This window comes from Drosophila sechellia, chromosome 3L, assembly GCF_004382195.2.
Source record: "Drosophila sechellia strain sech25 chromosome 3L, ASM438219v1, whole genome shotgun sequence".
Classification (NCBI taxonomy): Eukaryota; Metazoa; Arthropoda; class Insecta; order Diptera; family Drosophilidae; genus Drosophila; species Drosophila sechellia.
In genome coordinates this window covers 7,249,858-7,263,654 of record NC_045951.1, presented here as the reverse complement: position 1 = coordinate 7,263,654, position 13,797 = coordinate 7,249,858, and the positions used below count along the sequence as shown (strand labels likewise).

At 38.2% G+C, this 13,797-nt stretch overlaps 3 protein-coding genes across 3 annotated transcripts; 1 reads left to right on the top strand and 2 right to left on the bottom strand.

Moving 5' to 3' along the window:
• The first annotated feature begins 549 nt into the window (after positions 1–549).
• Positions 550–2,178, top strand: LOC6611145 (carboxypeptidase B). Its single transcript, XM_002035666.2, has 3 exons — positions 550–666; positions 890–1,780; positions 1,848–2,178. Exons 1-3 carry the CDS (start codon positions 599–601, stop codon positions 2,143–2,145), a joined length of 1,257 nt encoding a protein of 418 aa, XP_002035702.1. The 5' UTR covers positions 550–598; the 3' UTR covers positions 2,146–2,178.
• A 319-nt stretch (positions 2,179–2,497) lies between these two features.
• On the bottom strand, positions 2,498–4,184 carry LOC116800946 (probable G-protein coupled receptor Mth-like 6). The gene is made up of 6 exons (XM_032717755.1): positions 3,780–4,184; positions 3,607–3,724; positions 3,387–3,542; positions 2,941–3,319; positions 2,677–2,871; positions 2,498–2,621 (listed from the first exon to the last, which is right to left on the bottom strand). Coding segments are annotated over exons 1-6 (1,251 nt in total). The 5' UTR covers positions 4,182–4,184; the 3' UTR covers positions 2,498–2,620.
• Positions 4,185–4,565: 381 nt separating this feature from the next.
• On the bottom strand, positions 4,566–13,771 carry LOC6611144 (carboxypeptidase B). The gene is made up of 4 exons (XM_002035665.2): positions 13,466–13,771; positions 13,360–13,405; positions 5,108–5,958; positions 4,566–5,040 (listed from the first exon to the last, which is right to left on the bottom strand). Exons 1-4 carry the CDS (start codon positions 13,543–13,545, stop codon positions 4,734–4,736), a joined length of 1,284 nt encoding a protein of 427 aa, XP_002035701.2. The 5' UTR covers positions 13,546–13,771; the 3' UTR covers positions 4,566–4,733.
• Positions 13,772–13,797: the final 26 nt, after the last annotated feature.

Below are 13,797 nucleotides of genomic sequence, written 5' to 3'. Positions count from 1 at the left end.
GAGTCTAAGGCCGAAAACGCCATATAAATCAAATGTTGATTGCGCAAAGTCAGATGAACAAATTTACGAGTCGCTTCAAAGCCGTCTAAAAATGGCAGATATCATGAATGACATACACAAAATTGACCCAAGAACATGTCCGCACTTAGTTGTTTATTTAAAACAATCAAAACGGTTTACTTTAAATGCGTTTTAATCATTGACTCACCTAATTTTCCAGGCATTAACGTTACAAAACACAATGTTTTAAAACTCCGCCGAGTAGTCATGAGTTAGTTAAGTGAAATACTTTTACTACGAGCCAGTCTGTCATCCTCTTGTCAATGAGTATAAATTTTGAGAGATTTTTTTTAGAATTGCCCCATCGCTCGGCGAAGACACAACAACAAATGAAATCAAATGAAATCGAACATCGCCCATCATCTGCGTGCTGATAACTGCTCTTTGCCGATAGAGTTCTCCATTGATAAGAAGCCCAAGTGGGTGGTGGTGGGCTGTGAATGATCGCTGAGCTGGCAGTTGGCTATATAAGCCACAATCTGTGTGTGCGAGCCACATTAGGAGCCCTGGGCCCAAACGGAACGGAGCGTACTGAGAAATGTTGAAACTATTTGCTGCGGTGCTCCTGCTGGCCAGCGTGGCCTTGGCGGTGGACGACTACGAGGGGTGAGTGAACCGACGGAGGAGCAGTGGTTCCAAAAGCAATTAGCCATTCAGTCAGTAACTTGCACAAAACCTTTTAGCTAGCTTAAATCAATTAAATCAGGTGTGCAAGCTGCTTTCTCAAGGATATTTTAAAAATAGCAAATTTAAGGGCCTGTAAAACTCTTAAAAAAGAAGTTTTAAACAATTTGTTAGCTATTTTACTGATTCCACTTTTTATCTGCAGCTACAAGATCTACGACATCAATGCTCGCAACTCTTTTGAGAAGCAGCTGCTGCTGCGTTTGTCCGGAAATGAGGCATACGACTTCTTTGACCTGCCCCGCTCCCTGGACGCGTCCAGTCGCGTGATGGTGAAGCCCGAGGATCAGGAGGGATTCGAGCACCTGCTGGAGAAGTACGGCGTAAACTACTCGGTGATCAACGAGAATTTCGGCGAGTCGCTGCGTCAGGAGCGCGATGAGAACCAGAACCAGAGGTTGATGAACCTGCGATCCGCTGAACGCAGCGTTAGCTTCAAGGCGTTCCATCGCCATGCCGAGATCAATGCCTACCTCGATGAACTGGCTGCCGCCTATCCCAGCCGTGTGTCCGTCCAGGTGGCCGGCAAGTCCTATGAGAACCGTGACATCAAGACGATCACTATCACCAATGGCGATGGCAAGACCGGCAAGAATGTTGTCTTCCTGGATGCCGGCATCCATGCTCGCGAATGGATCGCCCATGCTGGAGCTCTGTATGTGATCCATCAGCTGGTGGAGAACTTTGCTGCCAACTCGGATCTGCTGAAGAACTTTGACTGGGTTATCCTGCCGGTGGTGAATCCCGATGGCTATGAATACTCTCACACCACCACCCGTATGTGGCGCAAGACCAGGAAGCCAATCAGCAGTGCCTGCTATGGAACCGATGCCAATCGCAACTTCGATTTCCACTGGGGAGAGGTGGGCGCCTCCAGCTACTCCTGCTCCGATACCTTCAAGGGTGAGACGGCCTTCTCCGAGCCGGAGACCCAGTTGATACGCGATATCCTGCTCAGTCTGACCGGACGTGGCAAGTTCTACCTGACCCTCCACTCCTATGGCAACTATCTCCTGTATCCTTGGGGCTGGACCTCGTAAGTGTCTTTGTTGAATACCCGCATCTAGTCCCTCATTGCAAACCCATCCCCAATCTTATTGCAGTGCTCTGCCCAGCAGCTGGCGCGACAACGATGAGGTGGCCCAGGCTGGAGCGGCTGCCATCAAGAGTGCCACCGGAACGAAGTACACCGTTGGCAGTTCCACCAACGTTCTGTACGCAGCTGCCGGCGGCAGTGATGACTATGCCTTCGGAGTGGCCAACTTCCCGGTGTCCATTACCATGGAACTGCCGGCCGGCGGTACTGGCTTCAATCCCAGCACCAGCCAGATCGAGGGCTTCGTTTCCGAGACCTGGGTGGGCATCAAGGCCATGGCCGAGAAGGTTGCCGAGAAGTACTAGGCGCGTACAATAAATGCCATTGATATTTTCTAATCGCGCAGTCTTCTTACTATTGGGAATTCTATTTCCGTTCCTTTCATTTGCACGCTTGACAAGATAGACGGGCGTCCCATAGGGCATGGCGCCCATATCACTCGAGCTTTGCCATTGACACAGTATTCTAATTGGGCGGGGCACTCGACTCGAGATACTACGGACTTATCGCGGTCTGCTAATTGGGTTCATCGAGTGGAACGGATCTCAAGTGGCGGTCTCGATTATCACGGTTACTCGGACATTAACTGACTTTTAGCTTTATGGTATTTTTATTTTGAGCTAAATAAGTAAGTAAGTAAGTAATGGTCAAAACAAATGAGGCATTTGATTCACCAATATAATTTAAAATATAAATGAATACAAAATAATTTTCATTTGCTTAGAAAGATGTTTCAATTACTTTGGCCTCCGGAGTTGGCGGAATTTGCTCAATCGGGTTTCTATTAGGAGAAATATCAGTTTTGTTTTTAAATACAATCCATTCTGTGGACTTACCACTCCTTGAGCAATTGAATGGTGTTACGTTTAACAATGAATAACAAAAAAATTAATATACCAAACGACGCATGAATATAGTCGGCTAACCACAAAAGCTGTGGAAAAAAATTATAGGTCTGCATTATACAGAGAATCAAATCCAGATTCCAAGTAACTCCCAAGCTCGTAATTATTCTCGGCCAAAACATGCCCCTATGATCGAAATGAAATATATATATGTATATAAGTTAAATTCTGAATTTAATATATTCATGCACTTACCTCTCTAACTTCACCGTTGGACTGCCTTCATAATTGATCCTTTCATTTCTCAAAAACGTCTTTACGATCAGAACACTGATGAATATGTTGGAAGGGCTTAAAATCAGCATCACTCCATAGTAGAATACAACTGTGTATGGATAGTTCACAGCGTTCAATTCAATGGAATACGGAAACATGTATGTTGCGTCGTTCTCCAAGAAATAAGTAACTAAACAAATAACTACGGTGCAGATGGCAGCAGCTAACCAGACACATAAACAATAGAACCGAAATCGGGGAGCCTTTTGATTAAATTCACAGAAAACTTTGTTAAAAGCATGATTCATGGCCAAGAACCAAAGAAACGAGGCCGTCCAGAAGAAGTAACTAATGTAACCTGCACATAATAAAATAATAATAGCAATAATATATGGTTAATAAAAAGGACATTTCCAAGGACTTACCTGCTACAGAGCAGCTTATGTTCGACAACCAGAAGAGGCATTTCATAAGCATGCAGATCATGCAAGAGATAAAGCACTTGGTGTGTAAATTCCGAAATCTTAAGTACAGATAAACCGCAATAGTCAGTACATAGCATACACATGAAATCACACCAACTACATAAAAAAAAAACGAGTGATTAAAATAATTCGAGCATTACTAAACGATAGATTTACTTACGTTCGCGCACACCTGGCAACAATTTCGGGCATAAGATCAGATTAAAGTTATATATATTTTTAGTTAAATAGTGTCCCGTTTGGCTCCATTGGTGTAATTTTATATCTAGAGTATTATTCTAGAAGCAAGATTTAGATGTTATTATGATAAGACATGACAAATCAACAACAAACCTGTGCCAATGTATGCCAATTACTCTTAGGCTCTCCACAGGAATAATCTCTAACTTTGATATTATCCTCGACAGTTACAATTTTGATGCCATTCAATGCGATTACGAAAAATGAATAAGACGTATCAGTGGGCGCAAATGTCCTATTGGAACAACAATATTGGACGCAGTTGCTCTCTTTACAGAAATATGATGTTGTACCGTTTGCACCTCTCGGATTTGTGCAACTATATTGTTCCGTTCCATTGACAGGAACTTGGAGTTTTCCGTGCATAAAATAGTCATCCACACGTTTTAAAACACCTATATCCACCGTGTGAATACAGTCAGACATTATCGCTTTCGACTCGCATAGAATAATTAGAAAAATAAATACATTAAATAATTTCACAGACTTCAGCATTTTGGAACGTGATTCGATGAGAGTAAGTCTCGACTGGCTGTTTGTAAGATTTCTTCTTATATATATATAGTTTCGATACCCACTGTTTCTATTCCATATGGAACTTAATTTCGGTGTTTTTATTTCGCTAAATTCCATTTGGGTGACCCAACCACTTGGGATCGAAAACCCCTCTCCCATAAAATCCTTCATAAACCTTTGATATGTATGTTTTTGATAAGTCGAGAGTCTTGATTGTTATGCGAAACGGATTACAAATCGATTTGTCAACACACTTAGCTTGATTGTTGAATAAAAAAAAAAAAATAATAAATAATTTTTTGTTTGACAAAACTAAAATAAAAATAACCCAGAAAAATTATTTATATTTTAACAAAAATACAGTTTAATAATAACTAACTTTTATTGCTATTCGTTTATTTGCAAAAATTACCAAAGACTTTATCGTTTAGATACCACAAACATGCTATCAAACTGGCGTTCTCCCGATTTAGTTTATAATGGTGAGGAAATCAATAAACTGAATAATCGAACAAATTTGTTGTTATAGTATTATGCAAGCGGATACTTTTGTATGACTTTCCGGGCCATGGCCGCAATGCCCACCCAGGTCTCCTTGACTATGCTATCTATATCCGATGCCGGGGGATCGAATCCTTTACCACCGAAGGGCAGTTCCATAGTGAAGGAAATGGGGAAGCCAGCATTGAAGGCATAATCATCGCTAGCTCCGGATGCAGTATAATTAATGGTCGTGGTAGAGGGTCCAATCGTATAGATAGTGCCAGTGGCCTCCTGAATAGCACTTTGACCGGCTGCAGCAACCTCATGCAGATCCTCTTCTGTATCGGGAACAGCTCTGGTAAATAGAAAATTGCAAAATATTTAAAAAAAAATATATAAATTATTGCACTTAAGATACATACGCAGTCCAGCCCCAAGGATACAGAATAAGTGATCCATAGGAATGCAAAGTCAAATACATCTGTCCGCGATCCACATAGCTATGGATGAGATCTCCAACGACCAGAGCCTCTGGTTCTGAAAAGGGCTTGGCGCCAGCATATGTGATATCACATGGATCATCCGAGGCACCCTCCTCGTTCCAGTGGAAGTCAAAGTTACGGTTGGGATCGGTGCCAATGCAATCCGAACTGCTGGGTTTCCTGGTTTTGCGCCACATGCGAGTATCCTCCGATAGCTGGGTGTATTCATAACCATCGGGATTGACCACAGGAAGGATCACCCAATCGAAGTCCAGCAGAAGATCGGCATTATCTTCGAGATTATACACCAGCTGGTTGATCAGATAAGTAGCAGCTGCCGGTGAGATCCATTCTCGGGCATGGAAGCCACCATCCACGAGGATCACATTCTTATTACGCCTGGCATCGCCATTGGTGATTGTGATGGTTTTCAGCCAGCGACCTTCGTAACTTCTGCCCACGGTTTTCAGGAAAACCCTACGCGGATGCTCCCTTGCCAAATCCTCGATGAACTGGTTAATCTCCTCATGGTTGTAGTATCTCTCAGTGCCCAATCTTCCATTGTAGGGAAACCACTGGCGTAACATCCGGTTCGTTTCGAATTGACGGCTCAGAGTGAGACCCACATTCCGGTTGATAATATCATACTGCACATTATTCTCATCCATCAGCTGCACAAAGTTCACCTGTTCCTCAGGATGCACCATAATCTTGGCTGGATTAACACCATTAAATTCCGAGAACACCTCATAATATGACGCATTCTTGACCAGTTCGGAAAGAGTTTCTGCTGTAATGTGCACACATATCGAATAAGCACTGTATCAAATCAGAACATTGGGAACAATCACATTGTAGCACTTTTGCAACAATGTTTATGTAAGACTTTTCAGTTCCCAGGCATATCTTGAGTGCTCAGCAATCTGACCACACAAGAATGCTATTCAGACCAGAAGTGCAGAGTCAGCATAATTAGCATGCGCGACTGCTCGATCTTTATGTGCACATGACTCTCTTAGACAGCGGCGCTCTCGCTGCCAAAGTTAAGTACATAAGAGCAAAGCAACGTCTCTGCCGGCGCAGACGGATTGCATTTGGCTAGCTTGGACTCTTCAAGACCAAGTACAAAGCAGTCGTAAAAGAGTCGTCAAAGAGCCTTCAACATGTCCTAATTGAATATTAACGAGTCTTAACAGAAGTTACAATTTTACTGATATCATACTGAATCTCTATTTCAATAAAAGTAATATAAAGAACACAAAAATGCATTACAATTATTACATGGCGACCGTGACATGGTCACTTAAGCCTGTAAAACAATAATAAAAAGAAATATATAAAAGTTAAAATGCGAACAGTGACCATTAAAAAATAAAATTGTGACAATTGATCAAACCCAGACGACAACAGAAGCCGCAAACTGGAGGACTCTGCTCCTATCGAGCAAAGGGACGCACCTACTCTACAAGAGGCACTAGAGGTGTGTCCAAACGATGGACCACGCCCACTCACAATAGCTGAGTATAGGGCAAGAAGACAGCCGAAACCAAAAATAAAGAAGAAAAGAAGCGGCAAAAGGATCAAGCTTCTTCAACAACGGAGATTAATAAAGGACCTAATAAAGACGGCAACTACGGAGGAAGAGAAAACTAACCAAGCCAAAAATCTGGAAGCGATTGAAGCCAAATTGTGCAGTGGTGCGCAATAACGCAGTTGAGGCTGTATTTAATACCAATGCCCAAATCTGCCTTAATATTAAAAATACATACCTCAAGCCGATGCGTGAAAACGCTGCTTGAAAAATACTAATCTCTGTTAGGCTTTTACTAAAAACATGTGTACGGTATTGAATTATATAGAGTAAAACATTGTAAACCGTACACATGCCCTCTAACTAACTTTTTCTTGGACAGACATACGTGTAGGAAGAAATTATAGCAATATACAATTTTTAATCAAAATTTAATAAATAAAAATAAATAATAATAATCGTTCAATTAACAACTATGGGTTGGTTCGGATCTGACGATAGTCAGACCAAAGACAACACGGCTAATGTCGTGAACAACGTCAAAATTGTAGATCACACAGAAGATATTCAAGCACTGTGGGTTTTACTCCTAATTTTGACAATTACAAGTGTGGCCCAGTTCCTTCTGACGTTGTACATAAAACACAACAAAATATTAAAAAGAAGATATATGAGTAGGGCGAATAATCTAGACAGGGTTTAAAAAAAAAATAAATTTTAGGTTTACAAAAAAAAAACAATATATATATTATCAAAAAAAAAAAGAAAAAAAAAAAATATATTTTAAAGAATGAGTATATAAATATATACTAACAAGTAGGAATATATAAAATAGTATGGAATGGAACGAGTTATGTAAAAACATAACAAGAATAAGAAACGAATTTGAAAAATCTCATAAATGTTTGTCACAAAATAGACCTATTTTAGGACCGACAATAAAGAAACATGCAAATATTCTGGTAAATTCCTTCAACGAAGCACGAATACTAGTGTATGATAACAAGGAAAGACTAAATCCAGATCATTGGTCTCAGGTATCGAAAGTTCTCATAAAACTTAGATCGAACTTGTTATCTGTAAAATTGAAACTTGGTTTGGATATATCAATACCAACCATTTTAAATTCGCCAGTAAAAATAGAATCGGACGAACAAACAGAAACAGAAATAGAAGACGAAGATTTAAACAACTTAACAATTCCAGCTATACTAACACTAGCTGAATTGACGGAGGAAGAATTGGCTGAGTCAGACATAGAAGAAACAGAAACAAAATCTGTCATCATGGTGGACGAAGCAGCTGCCCAGAGGGCATACATAAAAGACATTTCAACGGCGATTCCGGAATTTGACGGTAAAAAGATCAATTTGCGTAGATTTATCACGGCAATCAAGTTGGTTAACCTGACTAAGGGACCACATGAAGCTATTGCCATTGAAGTGATTAAATCAAAAATAATCGGAACAACACTCTATAGAGTACAGAATGAAGTTACAATTGATGCCATAATCAGGAAATTAGAAGAAGTGGTCGTAGGAGAAACAACGGACGTAGTAAGAGCAAAAATGGCAAATGTTTACCAAAAAGGTAAAACAGCCACACAATTTACAAATGAAATTGAAAACCTACGCAAGTCTCTTGAATCTTCATATATAGATGAAGGATTGCAACCAGAACATGCTATCAAATTTAGCACAAAGGAAGCAATCAATACAATGACAAAGAATTGCGATCATGGAAAACTGAAAACAATCCTAGAGGCAGGAACATTTAAGACAATGGACGAAGCAATAAGTAAATACATCCATTGCAGCACTGAGATGACAGGAAGTGCAAGTTCCGTTTTGTTTTACAAGAGAGGACAAGGAAGTTACACCAGAGGTAACTACCAAGGACGAGGAAATGGTCGAGGTGGTAATAATAGAAATAATTATAACCAGAACACCGGCCAATACAACAACTTTAATAATTATAACAATAGCAATGGCAGAGGACGAGGAGGATATAGAGAATATAACTACCAGAACAGAGGCGGTGGTAACTATAACAACCAAAACCGCAATTTTTCAAGTTATAGCCAAAATGGTAATGTCAGACATGCACAAGGCACGTCGGAAAACCAGCAGGCTCCCTTAGGGCATCAAGAACAGTAAAACAAAAGGTTCATACCATCAATCTTAATCTAAATATTTTCATTAAAGTAAAAAATGAACACACAAATAAGATACTTACATTTCTAGTAGACACAGGCGCCGATATATCAGTCATTAAAGAAAACTCAGATGAACTTTTGAATCTTGATCATAATAATATAACACAAATTACAGGAATTGGAAAGGGTTCAATAAATTCAATAGGTTTAACACTTCTCGAGATGAGAACCGGTAACTATATAGTACCGCACAATTTTCATGTTGTGGACGACAATTTTCCGATCCCTGGTGACGGAATAGTTGGAATCGACTTCATAAAAACATTCAATTGCCAATTAGATTTTACTACAGAAAGTGATTTTTTCATTCTAAGACCAAACAATATTAAACAAGCGATACAAATACCAATTTTTCATAATATCGATAACACTGAGATAACCATACCATCTCGTTGTGAGGTTATCAGGCAAATTACCGTAAGTTCGGTGGATAACCAAATTCTAATACCCAATCAGGAAATAGAAGATGGTGTATTTGTCGGAAATTCGATATCAGATTCAAAAAACACGTACATCCGAATACTAAACACAACTAACAGCAATAAAATTTTAAATGTAAACAAAATCAATTTTGAACCATTAACTAACTACAAAATAGCAGACCTAAACGACTCCATAAGAGCCGAATCAATTTTAAGCAGATTAAAGAAAAACTTTCCATCTGCACATAAGAAAATGTTGACTGAACTGTGTTCACAATATACTGATATTTTTGGATTGGAGACAGAGCCAATAACTACAAATAAATTTTACAAACAAAAGATAAGATTGAGAGATGATGAACCAAGCTATATTAAGAACTATAGAACACCCCATTCACAACAAGCCGAAATATCGAGACAGGTAACTAAATTAATAAAAGACAAGATAGTAGAACCAGCTGTATCTGAATACAATAGCCCATTATTGCTAGTTCCAAAGAAATCCTTACCGGATTCAAAAGAAAAAAAATGGCGTTTAGTGATAGACTATCGCCAAATAAATAAAAAGTTGTTAGCTGACAAGTTCCCCTTGCCAAGAATAGATGACATACTTGATCAATTAGGCCGAGCAAAATATTTCTCGTGCCTGGATCTTATGTCGGGATTCCATCAAATAGAGTTAGAAGAAGATTCTCGAAATATAACATCCTTTTCTACGAGCAGTGGCTCTTATCGCTTCACGCGACTACCATACGGATTAAAAATAGCTCCAAATTCCTTTCAACGAATGATGACAATGGCATTTACAGGTCTGGAACCATCTCAAGCATTTCTGTACATGGATGACTTAATTGTCATAGGCTGTTCTGAAAAACACATGACCAAGAATCTTACAAATGTTTTTGAACTATGCAGGAAAAACAACCTCAAACTGCATCCAGATAAGTGCTCATTTTTCATGAGTGAAGTCACTTTTCTTGGACACAAATGTACTGATAAAGGCATATTGCCTGACGATACTAAATATGATGCTATACAGAGATATCCAGTTCCTACTGACGCAGACAGTGCCAGAAGATTCGTATCATTTTGTAACTATTATAGACGTTTTATACAAAATTTTGCAGATTATTCCCGTCACATAACAAGATTATGTAAGAAAAATGTAAAGTTCGAATGGACAGCTGATTGCCAGCATGCCTTCGAACACCTGAAAAAACAACTAATGAATCCAACTTTGCTGAAATACCCCGACTTTAGCAAAGAGTTCTGTATTATAACTGATGCAAGCAAAGAGGCATGCGGAGCGGTATTGACCCAGAACTATAATGGTATCCATTTGCCAGTAGCTTATGCATCCCGTAGCTTCACTAAGGGTGAGAGCAACAAGTCAACAACAGAGCAAGAGTTGTCAGCAATACATTGGGCGATAAATCATTTCAAACCATATATATATGGTAGACACTTCACCGTCAAAACAGATCACAGACCGTTAACATACTTGTTCTCGATGGTTAATCCAAGCTCAAAACTGACCAGAATAAGGCTTGATTTAGAAGAATATGAATTTACTGTGGAATATCTTAAGGGAAAAGACAATTACGTAGCAGATGCGTTATCCAGAATAACCATCGACCAACTAAAAAATATATCCAAACAAGTACTTAAAGTCACTACAAGAAATGAAAGTAGACAGGAATCCTGCGCAGGAAAAGGAAATAAAAATGATAAAGTAGAATTGCCTAAGCAAACTACTCAAGAAGCTTCTAAGCCCAAAGTATACGGAGTCATTAATAATGACGAAGTACGCAAAGTAGTGACATTGCATGTAAATAATATGATATGTTTTTTTAAACATGGAAAAAAAATTACTGCAAGATACAACGTTGAAGATTTGTATATTAATGGAACTCTCGACTTAGGTCAATTTTTCCACAGGCTTGAAAAGCAGGCCGGTATGCATAATATCAATCAACTTAAAATGGCACCGTGGGAAAATATCTTTGATAACATTTCAATAGATACATTTAAGAAAATGGGCAATAAAACATTAAAACTATTAAGAGTAGCGCTACTCAACCCGGTGACCTTAGTGAATACAAAGAAAGAAAAAGAAGCAATCCTGTCTACACACCACGACGATCCAACACAAGGAGGACACGCAGGCATTACAAAAACCCTGGCCAGGATTAAAAGACATTACTTTTGGAAAGGTATGACTCGGGAAATAACAGAGTACATACGGAAATGTCCAAAATGCCAAAAAGCTAAAATTATGAAACACACAAAAACTCCTTTATCAATTACAGAGACACCAATAAGCGCATTTGACAGAGTCATAGTGGATACGATAGGTCCACTACCAAAGTCAGAAAACGGTAATGAATATGCTGTTACACTTATATGCGACCTGACAAAATATTTGGTAACCATTCCAATCGCAAATAAAAGCGCAAATACAGTAGCGAAAGCAATATTTGAATCTTTTGTACTAAAGTTCGGTCCAATGAAGACGTTCATTTCGGACATGGGAACTGAATACAGAAATTCAATTATCAAAGACTTATGCAAATACCTGAAAGTAGAAAATATAACTTCTTCAGCACACCATCATCAGACGGTAGGAACAGTGGAAAGAAGTCATAGAACTTTTAACGAATACATCCGGTCATACATATCGGTTGATAAAACTGACTGGGACGTATGGATAAAATATTTCGAATTTTGTTTTAATACTACACCCTCTATGGCACATAATTATTGTCCATATGAGTTGATTTTTGGTAAAACATGCAATTTACCAAAGCATTTTAATAGCACGGATAGAATAGAACCCATTTATAATATAGAAGACTATGCTAAAGAAAGTAAATATAGGTTAGAAGAAGCATATAACAGAGCAAGAATTATGCTCGAAGAACAGAAGAAAAAGAATAAAGAATTATATGACTTAAAATTAAACGATATAAGTATATCAATAGGAGATAAGGTGTTATTAAAAAACGAAACCGGACATAAATTAGATTTCAAATATACTGGACCATATACGGTAGTAAAGATTGAAGAAAGGGATAATATAGTAATATCAAATGATAAGAAAAAACCACAAACGGTACATAAGGATAGGTTAAAATTGTTTAGTTCTTAAAAAAAAAAAAAAAAAAAAAAAAAAAATAAATAATATGGTGGCCACCAGCAAAAAAAAAAAAAAAATATATATATATAGAGAAAAGAGTTAACCCCACATAAGTGCATTGAATGTAAGAAAACATTTTTCTTTTATCATCTTTGATGGTTGAACGATTATAAACTAAAAATTTGAAAAAAAAAAAACACAAAAAAAAAAAACCCCAAGAACACGTATGTTTGTACAGAATGTTCCTTAAATTAAATTTCCTTAACATTAAAATTACTTCCTAAAAAAAAAAAAAAAAAAAAAAAAAAAAAAAAAAATATATATATATATATAAAAAATTTTTAATTATAAAATAACTTCATAAAATTACGTTATTTTCCAAAAGGAGGGAGATGTAATGTGCACACATATCGAATAAGCACTGTATCAAATCAGAACATTGGGAACAATCACATTGTAGCACTTTTGCAACAATGTTTATGTAAGACTTTTCAGTTCCCAGGCATATCTTGAGTGCTCAGCAATCTGACCACACAAGAATGCTATTCAGACCAGAAGTGCAGAGTCAGCATAATTAGCATGCGCGACTGCTCGATCTTTATGTGCACATGACTCTCTTAGACAGCGGCGCTCTCGCTGCCAAAGTTAAGTACATAAGAGCAAAGCAACGTCTCTGCCGGCGCAGACGGATTGCATTTGGCTAGCTTGGACTCTTCAAGACCAAGTACAAAGCAGTCGTAAAAGAGTCGTCAAAGAGCCTTCAACATGTCCTAATTGAATATTAACGAGTCTTAACAGAAGTTACAATTTTACTGATATCATACTGAATCTCTATTTCAATAAAAGTAATATAAAGAACACAAAAATGCATTACAATTATTACACTGCAAAGGCTACCGAACGAGCTTTACCAGAGACTTCGTAGATTTTATAACTAAAAAAAACATTAGTTTAAATTACAATTTAAATTATATTTTTTTATTTTATATCCTACCCTTCGTATTTATTGGTTCTCTGCAGTCCTGCTGACAAGCTCAGGCAGCTTAGTGCCAGAAAGACCCACCCAACTGTCATCTTTCAAAGGCGATCCCTATCTGAGCACTAGCAATTCCAAGCTATCGAAGAAACTTTTGTTGACGACATTCTTGATTCGTTATCGGTAAATCGCACTTTTTATATGGATGGTGGTAAAATCAAGAGAAATAGATTGGAGAGTAAGACTGCTAACCATAATAATAACGAGCCATTATCAATTTGGTTCCCAATTACGTTTTCTCTGAAAGTCAAGTGAATCTAATTCGATTTCAATTGAATACTGTTTTCCAT